The sequence below is a fragment of the Adiantum capillus-veneris genome, chromosome 3 (assembly GCF_014529385.1).
Source record: "Adiantum capillus-veneris isolate H3 chromosome 3, ASM1452938v2, whole genome shotgun sequence".
In the NCBI taxonomy this organism is placed as follows: domain Eukaryota; kingdom Viridiplantae; phylum Streptophyta; class Polypodiopsida; order Polypodiales; family Pteridaceae; genus Adiantum; species Adiantum capillus-veneris.
Genome location: NC_140933.1, coordinates 122,477,090 through 122,496,051, shown reverse-complemented (window position 1 = coordinate 122,496,051; position 18,962 = coordinate 122,477,090). Strand labels below are relative to the sequence as shown.

The 18,962-nt window shown below is 43.7% G+C and overlaps 1 protein-coding gene across 9 annotated transcripts in view; it reads left to right on the top strand.

Annotated features, from left to right (window-relative positions):
* Nucleotides 1-2,852: 2,852 nt before the first annotated feature.
* The window catches only part of LOC147461631 (uncharacterized), a 122,894-nt gene continuing 106,784 nt past the window's right edge, over nt 2,853-18,962 (top strand). For 4 of the 9 annotated variants that reach the window (XM_086509121.1, XM_086509123.1, XM_086509122.1 and 1 more), the window contains exon 1: nt 2,853-3,125. In XM_086509121.1, coding sequence (XP_086365247.1) covers nt 2,937-3,125 — 189 coding nt within the window. In that variant the 5' untranslated portion in view covers nt 2,853-2,936. The remainder of the gene's footprint in view (nt 3,126-18,962) is intronic. The other 5 variants (XM_086509126.1, XM_086509125.1, XM_086509124.1 and 2 more) reach the window with 4 other exon arrangements.

Sequence of the window (18,962 nt, the reverse complement as noted above, 5' to 3'; positions counted from 1 at the left end):
CACACATGTGAATGTGCACCCTCAATCGTACATGGATCATGGACATAAGGGTCATATTGACACTACACGCTAAAAGATCATTCTGTGTAAGCAATAGTGTCATAAAATCTAATATCTAACTAGCGTTAATGATTTTCTCATATTAAACTGATCATTTAATGTGGGAGAATAAACGGGAACAAGAGTTAGAATATAGACATGTGCTTATGGATATATCTCAGTACGGGACCAAAGTCAATGGGTCCAAATGGGAGATGGTCTGTCAAAGAGCAATGCTAGCTAATGGAGCTTGAAAGACCTTAGGGTTAGCTTCATTAAACTCCAAAGGTTAGTGTTAAAAGTCCTTAGACCTAGGACCTTAGACAAGCTAGGGCTGAGAATGTAATGGTGTGCTTAATAGATAGTGCAATCAATGCTATCTCAACGAGCCTATTCACCTATAGGTAAAACAACGCAAGTAAAACTGCTAGAACCTACAACATCTTCCATAGAACTGGAACCCATAAAACTTGAGCATACATCAAAACCTTTAACAATGTTTGATACAACCTTGGAAACAAGTACATGCTGCACCATGTAATCCGACAATGGATAATTGTCTCCCTCCAATTTGTCATGGAGTAACTAACATCTTAAAAGCGTCATTTCTCTCAACCATAGTGAAACATAGAACCTCATGTAGAAAATGCCCAAACTAATTAGAAACTAAACAAAATCCATAGTAGACTATCCAAAATTTGCTATTTAAAAATTTATAGTGGACAAAATTTTGCACAAACGAACAAAATTGCTTGCATAGTACTCGCAATTGTGGAAACGAAAGTTAAAACGAGCTTGAATCAAAATTGTGTTGTCCCAAATTATTTATTGACCTATTGATGTTAACCAAGCTCACCCAAATCAGAGAAAGAGAGCAGGGGTTGTTGGCAGCTATGCAGCACGGGGGGGATGCAACGTGCTTTGATACCAATTGTTGGAGTTGGGGTTGTAGGAATACACACACAATTTAGACATGGGGAAGAAATTCAAGACACACAATAGAGAGTGTATTACTAAGTGTGCAAATACAAGATAAGATATCCCTAGAGTGATGGGAGTATATACAAAGCACAAGGAAACAACCTCCTAGTGAGGGAAAAAAGTACCCCAACGGTGTTAAGTGTGTTCACATACATCACTACCGTATACATGGTAGCAACATAGGCCCCTCCAACTGAAAAAAATTATTCTTCTTCTTCTCAAAGGTTCAATCTTCCTTGAAATGTTATGGTTTCATTTCTCTTCAAGTATACATCCTAATGGACATGCACCAGTGACCTTACCATGTGCAATGCGCACAAGCAGTGTCTGAGATCCTGAAACATGAATTATGATGAATGATGAGAAGGCCTTATGGTCATAAAAAGTGGGCCACTTTGCCATGCTTGCACCCGACGTGTGTGTGCATGTGTGCTCCGGGTGGTCACTTTTCAAAATGTGTTTCATATCATGTGAGTGAACCAAAGAGGATTGTTATTACCCCAAAATGTATACTTTTATGCATTAGCAAGGGGTGGGGGTTTTCTAGATAGAAATACACAATGTAAATGCAACATATTAAGAATTTCTTGAATGCACATGATATAGGGAGCTTTTGATGAGTGATTACCCCAGGCATGCATGCATGTGTGTGTGTGTGTGTGTGAGAGAGAGAGAGAGAGAGAGAGAGAGAGAGAGAGAGAAGAGAAGAGGAGGGATTCCAATGGGGTTGTTGAACCAATGGCATCCGCCTCATCTCTTTATCTTAGTATATAGATATGTAGATTGAGGTGACCAGTAGAAGGTACCCAATCATATTAAATAAAAAAATCTCTCATTAGGAGAGTATATCCGCTTCGCACTGGATCATAGAGCAGGCTTGAAGAGCTAGAAGCATCAGTGCCATCAACTTTTGGCTCATAGGTGACACCACGACATACGCCTAGGACGACAGCCATGGAAATGTCACCACAAGCACGCTGCACCGGTGAATACTTAAAGGAGTTACAATATGATGACATGTATCTACGCTTGAGAGAAGACGCACAGCGGGGCAGGCTTAGTTCGCGCAAAGAGGAGACGGAAGAGGCAGGGCAGAGGTGTGTTTTGGTGTGGGTGGGGAGCGGGTGCAGAGCGGGAGGCGTAGGGGCCCATCGTGATTATATTTTTCTAAAATTAATGAGCAATCATTGCATCACACGAGCATGGTTGCCCTCGTAGTGTACATTAGCGCACACTGGTGGATTTGCGTTCTGTGCGAGTTCGAATCCGTCCATCCACTTTTATGAGGGTGCGAAAGCAATCCCTCAATCCTTTGAAAGTCCAATGAAACGGAATTGGCAGAAGGAATCATCGAACTAATTGAATAAAACAGTAAATACAAACCTAATTATAGTACCAATAGTATGTCCTGCGAATTTTGGAAAAGGAAAACGAGACCGAATCTGGGCAGATGCGGAAGTAGGAAGGAGGTGCAGGTGGTGACCAACGAGGAAGGGGGAAAGCAGCCGAAGGCCAGAGAGTCTAGGGGAAGGGAAGGCGAGGGCCGCGAGAGAGGGGAAAACCGGCCGAAGGCTAGAGAGCGCAGGCTGAAGACAGGAAATGTTTTCACCTATTTGAACAATGGCACTGGGATGTGCATATAGCAATCAAGCTCGATTGGTTAGCTTGCTGAATCGTGGAGTACATTGCCTGTCGGGTCGAGTTCGAAATCTGAATCTAAGTTTTTGAAGGATAGCAAATATCAAGGTCTGGCGACTCTGGCCCATGCCTCAGGAGGAATCTTCAGAAGTAATGAATAAATAGCGAGTCCTACGAGTATGTAGAATACTCAATAGCAGATTTACAAGCATCCCACAGATGCAAAGTGGGACTCGGCTCTTAGAGCCATCTTAGTGCTTGGCGCAAGCTGCTACGTTATGGCCGTTGCAGCCTCTTTGCTGCGAGCCCCCGCCATAGCCACGAGGTACAGGAACCGTCACGCTCTCTCTTTTCTTCCGAAGCATTCCATCTTCCCTGCGCTCCAATATCGCCTTCCGTCGTTCTCGTTCTCCTGCTTCGCCTCCGTTGCGTCATACCTCTCCCACGTCGAGCTCGAGCAGATACAGGTATGTCCCAGGCTTCCCATCTTTGCAGTCTTTCAGCTTAATGTCTAGAAAAGAGGCTTCTTTTGCACAATAGAAAACTCTTCCGAGATGGAAGGTGTTTTGGAAAACTGGATAGTCGTCCTATCTGCGAGCTAGAGGAGGCTCACATGGCCCCACTTACAGAAAGAGCCATCCCAAATATATGTTCTATTTGCATGCTGTTCCATCCTCCATAAACTCAAGGAGGGCTTCATTTTTGGTCGTCCTCCAGGAATGAGCTCTATATGAGCTTAGGTGAGGAGAGGTCAGAAATCTTTGTGCTAGAGTTGATTACAGACAAAATGGGCACTTGGGATTGACAAACCTCTCCCTATATAGGTACGTAAACAGTACGCTAGATTCAGTCACGTTTCAATGCATGAGTATTGTTGGTGTCATAGGTATTTGGAAGCTCCAGCGTTTTGTAGCTGTGAAAGTGGCACAGATGTAGAAGCATGGAGATGAGGAGAGAGAGTATGTGTAAGAGATAAAGGAGAGAAGGGAGCAACTAAGGCTGAATTGGGACGGTAAGAGGACAAACAAGGAGAAAGGAGCCCATTGGACCAAAAAGAGCCTCACCCAGAAATTTTCAGATTCATGTCACTATGGGCAAGCCTCCCAGAATTGTGCAATGGAAATTGTGGTTTGGTTGGTGGTCAGTAGCCTGTGGTCATGGCTTGTGAACGTGGGCGGTGCGCCATCACATTGTATCAATTTGGCAATCGAACTTTTGATTCTCTTCATTGTCTAGTTTGCTGTGTTTCTCTACTTTCATTTACTACAAGATCCTACTTTGTTGTTATTTTATCTTACAGATATATGCCTTTGCGTATATATTTTTCTTCATAAATATATGCAACATGTGAATGATCTAGACATGGAAGTCAATTGTTATTTACTACAATTTGCCATTTAGGTATTTCATATTTTCTTTGTTTTTTGGGAGCAACATGCAAATGATCTAGGCACGGAAGTCAATTGCTTTTAACTACATCGTATGTCTTGACCCCGAGAAGATAAGAGCGGAAAGAGGTACTTCCATCGCTGTTTTCTCATCACAAGAGCTTGCCTCTAGGGCCGTTCGTCACATTCCTTTCGCTTTCAAGGACAATTTGATTTTTCTACCTCCATGCTATGAGGATTTCTCATTAGTTGCTTTCAACACAGAGTTAAGTTTCAAAGTACCTTGTACCAAAAATAGAACCAAAACTGGGCAGGTACAGACCAAGATATGTGTGCCATCTATAGAGGTGGCTACCATCCCTTCCACATAGTATCACTTTTGAGAGAAAAGGGGTGCTACACCCACAGGGATTGTGGTTATGAGCAAAGCGAATTAGTGCCTTTGATGTCATGAGATGGGGCTGAGGGATTTCCCTGGAGGACGACAACAGAGACAAATTGGTCCTTAGTTTGCAGATGAGTTTGACTATTCAACAGGTTTGCACCCGAGCAGATGTCCTGGTATTTGAGATCTTGCCGGTGTCGAGTTTTTTGGGGTTGGTCCATAGAGATTTCCAAATGTCTCTTTGAGGAGTGGGTCACTTTGTTTTGACATGTTTTTCTTGCAGTTCTCAGGAGGACGTCACCTTTTCCTTGGTCGAGAGAGAGCTCCCATGATCAGATATAGCGTACAGCTTTTACATGAGGATTCCTTTTGGTGGAGGGAGGTTGCGTATGATACCATATAGGAGCAAACAATGGTTGAGGCCAACTACTTTATCCATATCTTACAATTTGCAGAGTTGTTTAAGAGTCAGTTTAGTGGGGCCTCGGGGAAGTTGGTTTGGTCAGAGAGATGTGCATCTGGACACCTTCCCTTGGCTTTTGTGGTGGATGATGATGGGGTCCTTGCTGCCTCTTACAAAATGGCTGTGTCGGAGGTCTTTTTTAAGTACATTATCAAGAAATGTCAGAGTGGATGCTGACGATTTTGGAGGTACAACAGCCTATGGGTTTCATAGTCCTTTGACTTTTGTGAGCTGCTATAGGAGGTTTTACCATATCTCATGTATATGGAACTATGGTTGTTTTTATATAACGTAAAGGGTTAAAAGATTCACTTTTTGCTAAAAAAAAAAGGAGAGGTAAGAGTGGCTAATTCTTAAGATTGTGTATGCTATCACTTATTTCTTGGTTTGTGTCAAGCATACAATTTTCACATTAAGAATTTTGCATACATTGTTGCACCATTGTCACATATTGAAAGAGATCAGACTCGCTGTTAGCGTATAGTCTTTGCTGATGCGTCCAAGCGTGCTTTTGGCATAGAGAGTTGCTGTCACAAAAGCATTGTCTAGTTCTTGTTGCTAGATTATGTATCTTAAGTGAATGCCCAATGTTATTTTTTATATTTATTTTGTCATTTTAGGTGTGTATATTACTTATTTGAAACGAGTCTAATCAGGCAATTCATGTGAGTAGTAATCAAGTCCCCTAGGAGAGTATATAAGAAGCACTCTTCAATATCAAGCTAATTCATTGCCGGTTTATTTGGTTCAAGCAAAAACTCTCTCTTCCTCCCTCATGCATTCTCGCTCTATCTCTAGAACATCGTCGACTTTGTGATGGTATAAAAGCTTAAGGCTCTGTGATCGCGGGAGAATGGGCACGAAAAAGTGGGCATGGAGAAGGTGCATGAAGTAGAGCGCGGGCAATTGGAGCATTGAGGAGAAGCTGGCTGGCTGCATCTACATCGGCAATGCGTTTCCTTGCTGGCCGTTTGTAGGGACATGTTTTTTCCAGGATCTACCGCATGCGAGTTATCAGGAGGAGCTTCATGCGTTCTTAAAAAACACTGCCCCATGGGTGATTAAACCATAAAGGGTCATTTTTAAAACCCACTAAGCCCTCCTTCCCATGCTTTTGGACAAAGTTCTTTTGTTTTTTTTGAAAATTGTCTATTTTGGCAAGTCTTCGACATCAAAATGGCTCCCTTATATTCGAACGCTCGCATGATGGCACCCCCCCTTTCCCAAATGCCAACACCGACAAACTAATTGGAGACAACTATGCTCATGGGCAATTGATCATGCGTCTGTGGTTGCTACAAAAAGGCTTGTGGGACATCGTTGACGGCGTGGAGACAAGAGTGCGAGGTTCACCTCGGCAAACAACAGGTGGACTCGACTTCACGATGGTGAGTTTATTCGATTGTGCATTGATTGGGATGCAAGTAATCTTAGTCATTGTCAAGGTACTCATGAAGGAAATCTCTCCCATGGTATAGACTTTGCAAACTACCAATAAAATGTGGTCAAAGCTCTGAGATATATTTGATTGAGACTCTATGATGCAAGCCGTCACCCTTCTTGGATAGTTATTTTCCATCAAGTTCGACGCCCAGACTTCCATGTAGTCATTTTTGATGAAGGCAAAGGTCATCCATGATCAACTCTGAAACGGTAGACTACAGCTTTCACTTGATTCTTTACTTGAAAAACTTTACTTGAACTTTACGACACAGAGGAACCTCACGAATCATGAATAAACCTGTGACTGGAATTAACACTTTAAACAAACCACTGCCTGGCAGCTAGAGCGCTACCAAGCAGACAACAACACCGTGTAGGACCCAAAGACTGGCGCCTCTTTCGGCATTTCTTTATTCTTATTACACTTGAGAGAAAAACCTGTAAACTTCTATAGGCTGTCCCACTTTTATCGGGCTGAAATTCCCCTACTCTAACCAGATTTCGGTAGCATAACTGTAACAAACTTAGACACCTCAAGTCTGGAATCTGGCACGACACACGAGAGAGATTCACTTTGAACACTTCACACCTAAATCACAGTTCAATTGAGTTGACATGGCTTGGTGTAGTTCCGTGCCCAGAGAGATTGGCCCCAAAGACTGGGGTCCCTTTCGATATTTCTTTTTGTAGTAATAATTGAGCAAAGTACAATTGCCCTTGGGTCTCCTCTGCTCACTGGCTTGTCAGCATGAAGTGAGCCAGAGAGAAAAGGCCCTTGGCCTAGGTGAAAAGCAGTACATAAAAATCTTGCAACTCAAAAGCACTAGGCTCTCCAAAAGCAGCTAGCGCACAAAGAGGAAATCCGTACAGCCTGCCACGTCACCTTAGCAGCACGTTTTATGGAGATTTCTGTACGGCCAGCCACGTCAGCACCATCAATGCGTTTTGCGGAAATTTTCGTACGGCCAGTCATTGAAGTTTCTTTTTTTTTAATACTCTAGTGTCCCTAGGGCCCTGTCGGCATGTTCCCCATGAGTTGGGGATACTTATGGTCATGCCATGTCATCAATTTGTGACATACCCCCCTCTTGAAAGAGTTGTAATCGCCCTCTGTCATGCCTGCAAAATAGACAGAGGCCATAAACCAGTTTAGTAGACACTGACTCTAAGTGCACAAAGGCGACTCAGTCAATGCACATTCATATCATATCAATCAAAGAAATTGATTCCAGAGCTAAGACCATGATTCCTGGCAACGTATTTAGCAATCGCATCTAGATCCATCTCGGACCTCAGTGATGTTGGATTAGCTAATTCTTATTGAGATCATGTCTATAGATTCTCAAAACCGAAATGCTGCAATCATTTCGTCTTTCATTCTTACACTCAAACAAAATCACACGAGAGAGTACACATCAATCAGGTTCAAGGTCGGGAATTCCCATTTTCAATATTCATAAAGTCATACAACAGAATACTGTCAGCACAACAGTACTTGAAATCCAAAGGGAAATCAATGACTCTATTCCATGTAGATAATCTGTGACAAAGGAGCGGACTGACTCCCCTCTTGTGCAGTCCCGTCTGCACCAGATTCAACCTTGCTGATCTTTGGGATCGTTTGGAATAGACGCAACTAATCCAAAAGTCTCAAGGTAAAGTTCCAAAATCTGAGGAGTATGTGCTAGGTTCTCCTCCTCCTTCCACTTCGCATCCAATGCCGGATAGTTCTTAAATTTCACTAAGAACCGCCGAATCACTTTACCTTTAACTTTCTTTCCTTATGTGCCAGAATCTGTTCTGGAACGAGTATTTCCTTGCTCTCTTCCACTTCGGGTTGCTCATCAGGCTCCCCATCAAGTGGCACCGGTCATAAGACGGGCACCACGTGCCAATAGAAAAGAACAGACTGAACAAATTTAAGCACTTCAAATAACAACTGAACTGAAATAGAGAGAGACGACACGCGACATGGAGTGGCGGAATTCCACCCCAGAGAGTATTGGCCCCAAACCTTGGCGCCCCTTTCGGTATTTCTTTATATTGCATCAACACAGTACAAGCCGGTACTCCAGTGTAACAGACTTGGACACTCCAAGTCAAGAATCAACCGCGACAGCACCAAATAACCACTTCAAAACAATTCACAGATCACAATAGATTTGCACTGGCCCGGCGGAGTTCCGTGCCTAGAGATATTGGCCCCAAAGACTGGCGCCCCTTTCGGTATTTCCTTTTATATTAATCAATCATCAAAGTACAAGAGAGCGGTTAGGGTTTCACTCTCAGACTCTGCGTCCAGATGCTCTAAGAAGTGAGGCCCTCACCACTAATTTAAAGGTTACAAGGGATGCCCAAAAGCAGAGCCCCAAAAGCTTTTAAAATCAAAAGCATCAGTTCTCTCTCTCTCTTAGAGAGTCTTTTCTCTTTTTTTTATAAAAAAAAAGCAAAAGCAAAATTCGCGTCGCTCATCATTTTCCAATTTTTTTTTTAATAATAATAATAATCCGCCTCCGCGATTTCCGGAATTTAGGGTTTTTGGCAAAAATTAGGGTTTGCAGGAATTTTAGGGTTTCTGGCAGAAATTAGGGTTTCTACTGTCCGCCACGTCATCACTTTGTGACATACCCCCCTCTTGAAAGCATTGTAATCGACCGCGATTACGCCTGCGAAACCGACAAAAGCCATAAACCGTCTTAGCAGACACTGACTGTTAGTACCTAGGTACTAGGAACACACATCTAGCACATGTACAAAATCGACAGTCACATCACACGACATCACAGGACATCACATGACATTCAACATTCATTCGGATCTTAGACCATGATTTATCGGCAATGTAGCTAGCAATCACATCTAGGTCCAATCGGGACCTCATCGATGTCCGATTGACTAACCCCTATTGCAACCATGTCTATTCGAGATCAGTCAGACCAAAATGCTACAGTCATTTCGGCATCAGTTCCTGCACTCACAAGAAGTCAAGAACAAATCAGTATCATTATCAGGAATTCCATTTCATAAAGTCATCCAACAGAATACTGTCAGCTCTCAGTATCCCTGAAGCTCAAAGAGACATCAGTGACTTTAGTATCAAAATCAAGGCATCTGTTGACAAAGGAGCGGAGTAACTCCCCTCTTGTGCATCCCACTGCACCAGATCTTCGGCCAAGCTGAGTTTCTGGGTTCCGTTTGGAGTAGACTATGCTAAACCAAAACATCGAGGTAAAGTTTCACAATCCGAGGAGTATCTGCTAGGTCCTCCTCCTCCATCCACTTCGCATCAAATGCAGGAAGGAAAGTTCTTGAACTTAACCAAGAACCGCCTTGGGACTTTACCTTTCTTCGTATCATTATGTGCCAAAATCTGTTCAGGAACAAGGATCTCCTCGTTTTCTTCCACTTTGGGTTGCTCATCAGGCTCCCCATCATCAGGCACATCACCCTTAACAATGTTTCAAGAGACTCACATGCAATGCATTGTGAATCCTCCAAGTATCTGGCAGTTTCAATCGGAAGGAGACGTCATTTATCTTGTCAGTAATCTGGAAAGGTCCGTAGTATCACATACTAAGCTTTGGAAAAAGCCTCTCCTTTCCCTTCTTCTTTCTTAGGCGTGCCTTCTCAAAAGTAAGAGCACCCAATCATCCTCCTTCAGTTTCAAGTCGCGACGATGGCGATCCGCTGCCTTTTTCTATCGTTCTTGATACTTCTGTAAAGTCTCGCGAACCATGGCAAAAGCCGTATCCAAATCTCGCGAATATTCATCCGCTTCAAATTTCTAATCTTTCGTGCTCAGGAAGGATGGAACCTTCGCAGCAGTTTCAACAATCTCTCATGGCGTCTTCCCCGTCAAAGAGTGTATCGTGTTATTGTAGGCAAATTCCACAAAAGGTAAGTTCTTTTCCCATTGAGTCTTCTGATGCGAGATACAAGACTTCAATAAATCTGAAATCACTGAATTGGCAATCTCACATTGCCCGTCAGTCTGCAAGTGGAACGATGACGAGAACTGCAACCGCGTGCCAATGTTCTTCCAAATTGCCTTCCAAAACAAACTCATAAATCTGGGGTCTCTGTCGGAGACAATCGTCTCAGGCGTGCCATGTAATCGGAAAATCATCGTGATCATTCTGTGTTCTCGGGAGATCAAAAATGAAATCCATTGCAATACTTTCCCAGGGGTGGGTGGGTATGGGTAAAGGCTGTAACAATCCCTGTGCCTTATGCCTGTCAAACTTGACCTTCTGGCATACTGAGCAATTTCGCACAAACTCTTCCACATCCTTTATGAGTCTCGGCCCAAAGAAGTATCTCTCTACCCCTTTCATGGTGGTAGCAATGCCGCGGTGACCCGTAAAAGGTGGACAGTGGCATTCATTCATAACCTTTTCCCTCAACGGCTGTGTAACGCACAACAGTCTTTTTCATCAAGTAGCCTTCCCGAAGGGAGTATCCAGCTACTGTCTCCCCATCCCGTATCCGTGTGAAAATATCTGCAAAATCTGTATCTGTGGCACACTGATCGACCATATCCTCAAAGCTCCTATGATGTATCGCGGAAATAGCCAGAACCAACGGTTTCTGAGACAAAGCATCTGCCACTACATTCTTCTGTCCCTGCACATGGACAATCTGGAAGTGGAACTGTGACAAGATGTTCGCCCACCGCATCTGTTTTTCCGAAAGCTGCTTCTGTGACAAGAAGTAGCGCTAACTCTAATGGTCTGTAAAGACAGTAAAATCCGCTCCGAGTAGGTAATGCCGCCACTGAGTAAGAGCATGGATAACCGCCAAAAGCTCTTTCTCATAGATCTGTGCTGTCATCTCCGGCCTAGAGAACAAACGGCTCTCGTAAGCTATGACATGGCCTTCTTGCATCAAGACCGCACCCAGACTACGACCACAAGCATCGCAAAATACTTCAAATGACTTCTGCAAGTCCGGCAAAGTCAAATCTGGTCCTGTAGTGAATTTCTCTTTCAATGTCTGAAAGGCAGTCACCTCTGTGGGTCCCCACGAAAAAGGTACTCCTTTCTGTGTCAAGGTATGCAAAGGGGAAGCAACCTCTGCAAACTTTCGTATGAACCGCCTGTAGTACGAACACAGTCCCAAGAAGCTTCTAACTTCATGGACATTCCTCAAATCGGGCCAATCACGGATAGTCTCTATTTTGGCGGGGTCCATTTGCACTCCTGCTGCTGACACAATGTGTCCCAAAAAAATGTATCTCTGGTAGGAAAAATTCACTTTTCTGAGCATTAAAAGACTTGAAGCAGATGATCTCTTTGTTCTGCCTCATTCTTGGAGAAAACAATGATGTCGTCAAAGAAAGTGCCAACAAATAGCCTGTACTCTCGAAAAATCCTATCCATCATCCGGTTAAATGTCGCAGGAGCATTGGTTAAGCCAAAAGGCATCACCAAAAACTCAAATAACGCAAAAGTCGTCCGAAAAGCTGTCTTGTAGACATCTCCTGGCGCTATCCTGATCTGATGATATCCACTCTTCAAGTCAATCCTGCTAAAGCACGAGGATCCCTGTAACCTGTCGAGTATATCATCGATCCTAGGAATCGGAAATCTGTTCTTGATGGTGATTTCGTTGAGAGTGCTATAATCGATGCACATTCTCCAAGATCCGTCTTTCTTCAAAACCAACAACACTGGAGAGCAATACGGTGAAGTACTAGGCTGGACAAGACCCTTTTCCAAGAGGTCTTTCACTGAGTTCATAATCTTTTCATTTTGTACTCGGCTCACACGATAAGGTGGTCGATTCGGTGGCGTGCTTCCAGATATCAGATCAATGGTATGATCTTCAGGCCCTCTCAAAAGCAATCGGCATGAGCGTGGAGAAAAAAAAAAAAATCTTGGCGTTCTTTTCTTCAAGTCAAAACATATTCAACTTCTATCCATCGTTCAGTTCTCCCAAAAGAATGAGTAAGAAAACTGAAGTTCATCAAGTACAATCTCTAAGCCCTTCATTTATCAAAGTCGCTTTCTCGGCCCGGTAGTCAACCACGGCGTAGTTCTTGTGGTACCAAGGGATCCCGAGTAGAACGTCACTCGCGTGCCCTGAACACCCCTGTCATTGCAAACGAAGTTTGCCAATGCTCGGTGTAATGGCAACATCCCATCTGGGTGCCAGTCGAACTACCTCCGCCTGTGGCGTCAGTCTGTCGGGCGTAGTTCCAAATCGAGCCGCCAATTCCAAGTGAAAAGAAGTTGGCCTTGGCTCCTTCAAAAGAGCTTCCTGATCCTTCCCTTTGCCCCGAAAGTGGCAAAGTTTGTACTTTCATTCATTAGATTCGGTGCAGGTCCCACGCCATGTGGTACCAGTTCTGCATTTCTATCTGCCTTTTCTGCCACATTCCTCAGCTGCTCTCGAACTCTCAGGCCTGTCGTCGTTTTTATCATGCTGTTCTTTCTGTGCCGTAATAGGGTTAGGGTTAGGGTTTCTGCAGTTTTAGGGTTTTTGGCAACAGAATTAGGGTTTGCAAGTTTTAGGGTTAGGGTTTCTAGAATTAGGGTTTCAGCAGTTAGGGTTTCTGGCAGAAATTAGGGTTAGAGTTTCTGCTCTCGGGCAGCCACGTCATCACTTTGTGACAGTTTAGGCCCCTCGGCCACATCTGTAAGTTGGCTCCATTCTTTAGGCTTTGACATGTCAGTAGTTTGTTACAACACCTCACCCTTGAAGGGTTTCAAAAGACTCACATGAAACGCATTGTGAATCTTTCAAGTGTCTGGCAACTTGAGTCTGAAGGTTATATCATTTATCTTTTCTTGAATCTCGAAATGGCCATAATACCTCATGCTAAGCTTAGGAAAAAGCCGTTCCTTTCTTTTTATTTCCATAGGCGTGCCTTCTCAAAACGTAAGAGCACCCAATCATCTTCCTTCAATGTCAAGTCGCGTCTATGTCGATCTGTTGCCTTCTTGTGTCGTGCTCGAGACTTCTCTAGAGCCTTGCTAACCTTGGCAAAAGCAGTGTCTGTCCTTGGTGCTTAAAATGGGAGGGACTTTCTTAGCACCTTCGATTACCTTAAATGATGCCTTCCCCATCGAAGAGTGAACCGTGTTATTGTAGGCAAATCTCACCAAAGGCAAATATTTTTCCCATTGAGTCTTCTGATCCGAGATGTAAGACTCGAATTAATCCAAAACCACTGAAATGGCTATCTCAGATTGATTGTCTGTCTGTGGGTGGAATGATGATGAGAACTGTAACCGTGTGCCAATGTTCTCCCAAATAGCCCTTTAAAACAAACTCGTGAATCAAGGATATCTATCAAAAACTATGATCTTAGGCATGCCATGTAATCGAAAAATCTGAGCAATGAAGAGTCTCGCTAAATGATTAGGCTTGACTATTGTTTTTAATGGAATGAAGTGAGCTTGCTTGCTAAATCTGTCAATGATAGTCCAAATGCCATCGTGCCCACTTTGAGTCTTGGGGAGACCAAAGATGAAATCCATAACAATGCTTTCCTAGGGGCGGGTGGGAATGGATAAAGGCTGTAGTAGTCCCTGTGCCTTTTGCCTGTCAAACTTGACCTTTTGGCATACTAAACAAATGCGAACAAAGTCGTCCACACCCTTTTTGAGCCTCGGCCAATAGAAGTAACGCTCCACACTCTTCAAAGTGGTATCTATGCTGCGGTGAGCCGTAAAAGGTAGACAATGGCACTTTGTCAAGACCTTTTCCCTTAAAATCTGTGTAACACACATTGTTTTCAGCTTCAAATAGCCATCCCATATGGATTAACCGGAACCCCATTCTATATCCGAGTAAAAATGTCCGCAAAATCAGGATCTGTGGTGTTTTGGTCAACCATATCCTCGAGGCTTCTGTGATGAATTGCGGAAATAGCCAGATCCAAGGGCTTTCGAGACAATGCATTTGCCACTAAATTCTTCTGTCCTTGAACATGGACAATTTGAAAGTGAAACTGTGACAAGATGTTAGCCCATCGCATCTGCTTTTTTGAAAGTTGCATCTATGACAAGAAGTAGCGTAAACTCTGGTGATCTGTAAAGACTATGGAATCGGCTCCGAGTAAATAGTGTTGCCACTGTGTAAGAGCATGGATCACTACCAATAGCTCTTTCTCATAAATGTGTGCTACCAATTCTAGCCGTGAAAACATCCTGCTTTCATAAGCAATCACATGGCCTTCTTGCATCAAAACTGCTCCCAGACTACGACCACAAGCATCACAATAAACTTCAAATGGCTTTTGCAAGTCTGGAAAGCCAACACTGGTCCGGTAGTCGATTTTTCTTTAAGAGTCTGAAAAGCAGTCACCTCTGTCGGTCCCCATGTGAAAGGGACTCTTTTTTGAGTCAGTAAATGCAAAGGTGAAGCGATTTCTGCAAACTTCCATATGAATCACCGATAACAAGAGCACAAGCCCAAAAAGCTTCGAACTTCGTGAACATTCTTTAGGTCAGGCCAATTGCGGATAGTCTCGATTTTGGCCGGGTCCATCTGTACTCCTTCTACTGAGACAATGTGTCCCAAGAAATGTATCTCCGGTAAGAAAAACTCACTCTTTTTGGCATTGATAACCAATCTATGCTTGCGCAATGCTTGAAAGACCTGTAGCGAATGATGTATGCGTTTTGCTTCATTCTTGGAGAAAACAATAATGTCGTCAAAGAAAGTACCGACAAAAGATCGATACTCTTGGAAATTCCTATCCACCATTCGGTTGAATGTTGCTCGAGCATTTGTGAGTCCAAAAGGCATCACCAAATATTCATATAAACCAAAAGTTGTCCGAAAGGCTGTCTTGTAGACATCTCCCGGAGCGATTCGGATATAATGTTATCCACTTTTTAAATCAATTCTGTTGAAATAAGAGGATCCCTGAAGTTTATCGAGAACATCATCGATCCTTGGAATAGGGAATCTGTTCTTGATGGTGATTTTGTTGAGAGCTCTATAATCAGTGCACATTCTCCAAGATTTGTCTTTCTTTAATACTAGAGAAACCAGAGACAGTAGGGTGATGTGCCAGGTTGGATGAGACCCTTTTCTAGAAGTTCTTTTACTTGATTCATTATTTCTTCATTCTGGGCTCGGCTAACTTGATAAGGGGGCCGGCTCAGTGACGTACTTCCAAGAGTCAAATCAATCGTGTGGTCCTTAGGACGAGGTGGAGCTCTATAATCAGTGCACATTCTCCAAGATCTGTCTTTCTTTAATACTAGAGAAACTAGAGACAGTAGGGTGATGTGCTAGGTTGGATGAGACCCTTTTCTAGAAGTTCTTTTACTTGATTCATTATTTCTTCATTCTGGGCTCGGCTAACTTGATAAGGGGGCCGGCTCAGTGACGTACTTCCAAGAGTCAAATCAATCGTGTGGTCCTTAGGACGAGGTGGAGGTAACTCGCCTGGTAGGCCTTTAGAGAAGCAATCGGCCTGTGTGTGCAGAAATTCTTGTCGTTCTTTATCCACTTCAGTCATATGGGTTCTTTGCTCATCATTCAATTCTTTCAAGTAGATCAAGTAAACAAAAAGATTGGATTTTATTAATTTCGAAATGGCCGAAGTCGATACAATAGGGACGAACTCGCCCTTCAATTTTACATCAAACACAATTTTCTTGCTCTTCTCATTCATCAAAGTCGCTTTCTTGGCCCGATAGTCAACCACGGCGGTGTTCTTGTGGTACCAAGGGATTCCTAGGAGGACGTCACACCCTTCCAAAGGCATGATGGAAAAGTCCTCGTGCCCTAAATACCCCTGACAATGCAAACGAAGTTTTCCAATGATAGGTGTAATGGCAACATCCCGTCTGGGTGCCGCTAGAACTGCCTCCGCTTGTGGCCCCATCTTGTCGGGTGTAATGTCAAGTTGAGCCGCCAGTTTAGGTGAAATGCAGTTTGCCTTGGCTCCTCCATCAAATAAGATGGGGGCTTCCTGATCTCTTACTTTGCCCCATGCGTGACAAAGTTCTGTGCTTTCGTCCATTTGATTCGGGTCGGTCCCCATGCAATTTGGTACCAGTCTTGCTTTTATCTTTCCTTCTCTGCCACGTTCTTCTGCGGCTCTGGAGCTCTCTGGCCTATCTTCCGATTGTCCTCGCTGTGCCTTTTTGGGGCACATTGCAGAGATGTGTCCTTGTTCTCCGTAGTCAAAACACTTCTCCTCTTTGAGATAATCTGTTCTGTGTTCCTCGGTCAATCGGAGTCGTGCATCCTTTTTTTTTTGGAACTTCCTCTTTCTGCTATTGTCATTTGTTGAGTTTTGTCCGGTCCTTGGGGTCGAAACTTGATCAATTAGGTAAGTCAAGTTACGCAAATGCATAGCAAATCCCCGCTTAGCATTTCCCATCAATTGTTGTATGGACTCGGACTTCTGCTCAAGGCAGTAATCTCGGATTTCTTTGGGAAGTCCACAACAAAACAACTTGATTTGCTGTTTATAAGTGACCTTATTTGAAAGAAGAGGTTGGTAGAAAAGCATCCCAAAACCTCTCACAATAAGCATCCAAAGAGTCAGCCTTGGTCATCCGGAGATGATTCCAAGCGGTCATCATATCTCGTTCGTACTTCTGAGTTAACCAAGAAGAAATAAAGAGCCGTTTGAATTTTAACCACTTGGTAGGGGCTTCTTTTCATAACAGAAGAGAGGACCACCACGTGCATTTCCTTTCAAAAATGATGCTGCCCTCCTGATCTTGGAGTGCTCTGAGTTGCGCCCTTTTGAGAATGCTATAGCAAACTGCTAAATAAAGGCTAAAGCCTTGGGAGCATCTTGGAATCCTGAAAAGGATTCAAACTTTACTGACTGTCCACCTTCTTTAAATTCCTTGGTCTTTTTGCCCTTGTCCGCGAAAAAATCATATTGATTGGCTCTGTGAAAGTGTTTCTTCTTTGCATAGAACATGTGATTATCGGAGTCTGAACTCTCAGAGGAGGATGAATCCTCAGTAGAACTGTCAGAAACGGGTCGGGATCTGCTCTTCTTGCCTTCTTCTTGTTCTTTCCAAAACTTTGATTCTTGCTTCGCTTCTTGCCCTTTCTGTTCTCTTCGCTCGAATCGGAATAGGAAGGGCTATCCGAGCTGTCAGAAGAGGAAGAACTAGGTAGTCCTTCGAAGCGTACATGCTTCTTCTGTTTTCGTACACTTGCAAAAGAAGATTGACGGCCCAAATAAGCGGGGTAGTCAGTCCCCTTGTTGCGCTTCTTCGATTGTTTCTTCGATGGCTTCTTCGCTTCCAGAAGTTGGTTGATTCGTCTTTCGACGACGTCATCAAGTTCTTAAGTAAACATCTTTGGGGTAGGAGGTTTCTTGAGGGCCGGTTTTATTTGTGAATCAATGGCTTTCTGAGTATGCACTTCGTCAATCGGGTGCCGGGTCAAAAATTTGGCATACTGTGGATCCTTTGCAAACTGGAGTATCTGCTCTGCGCACTTGTCAACCTCCTATTGACGTTGCATCTCCATAAGCTGATATTGCGTAGGCCGAGGTGGCCCGTATTCGTGATGTGCTAATCCACTTGAATTTTCGGTGCTGCCTTCCGTTCCCGAGGTGGCAAGAGAAGTTGTGTGATTCTTGCTTGAATCCATGTGTGTCGTGAGAAAAGGGATTGGATGTCCCGGTAGAAGAGAAATCGGCTGAGCTCTGATACCACTGTAACAATGTCACGTGCACATCTAACCCTTTGTGTACGTGGACAAGCTACTTCATGACATGGGTTCAGTTCAGTTCAGTCAGTCTAGCCTAGGAAGTGTTCTGGCACTTTTGTGAGTTTGTTCACAGACTGTGCATGTCCAGGCACTTAGAGTAGATGCATATACTTTGGTTGCACATAGCATGATCATCAGATTTCCATTAGAACCCATCAAGAGCATTTTTAAAGTGCATAGACCTATTTTCCCTATTTTTGACATTTTTCACTTATTATTTTTAAGTGACTTTTGTTGAGAACTAGGTAGGGCAATTTTGACAGCCAAGTATATAAGAAACCCTAGCGCTAGCACTTTCTGGCAGAAGAGGCAGCATGAACACAACGTTCAACAGGCACCTTCTCAGCAGGACTCCCCCCCCATCAGCAAACCTAGCGTTTTGCAGCAAGCAGGCTAGCGTTTTTCACCTACATCAGCCCCTGGCGTTTTTGCACAGCAGATCAGCCCGGCAACAGCAAGACAGCAGAAAACTTAGCGTTTTTGCAACAAAACAGGACCAGCCCTAGCGTTTTTGGATCAGTAAGCAAGCTTAGTGTTTTGCAGATTCATCACGACAGAAGTTAGAACTCAGATCTAGACTAGCGTTTTTAGTTTTCAGCACTACGACTCCGCAGAACAAGTCCCGAACCTCGCAGATCTCACCTTCTCGCGACAGATCCTCGCCGCACGGTCAGATCCAGTGTAGTTTGCAGTTTTCAGCGTGTCGTCGTTGCATCGTCGCCATCGACATCATCATCGACATAGAGTCAGAATTCAGCAGATAAAGATTTGCAGATTTCAGTCATTAGCGTTTCCAGATTTCAGCCCGTCTCGCGTCGTCCTCATCGTTGTCGACATCGTTGGCAAGTCCAAAGCATTGTAGAGATTTGTGCAATCAATAGTAGACCGCTCTTGCCATAGAGAGTGGGACCTTCGGAGGAGG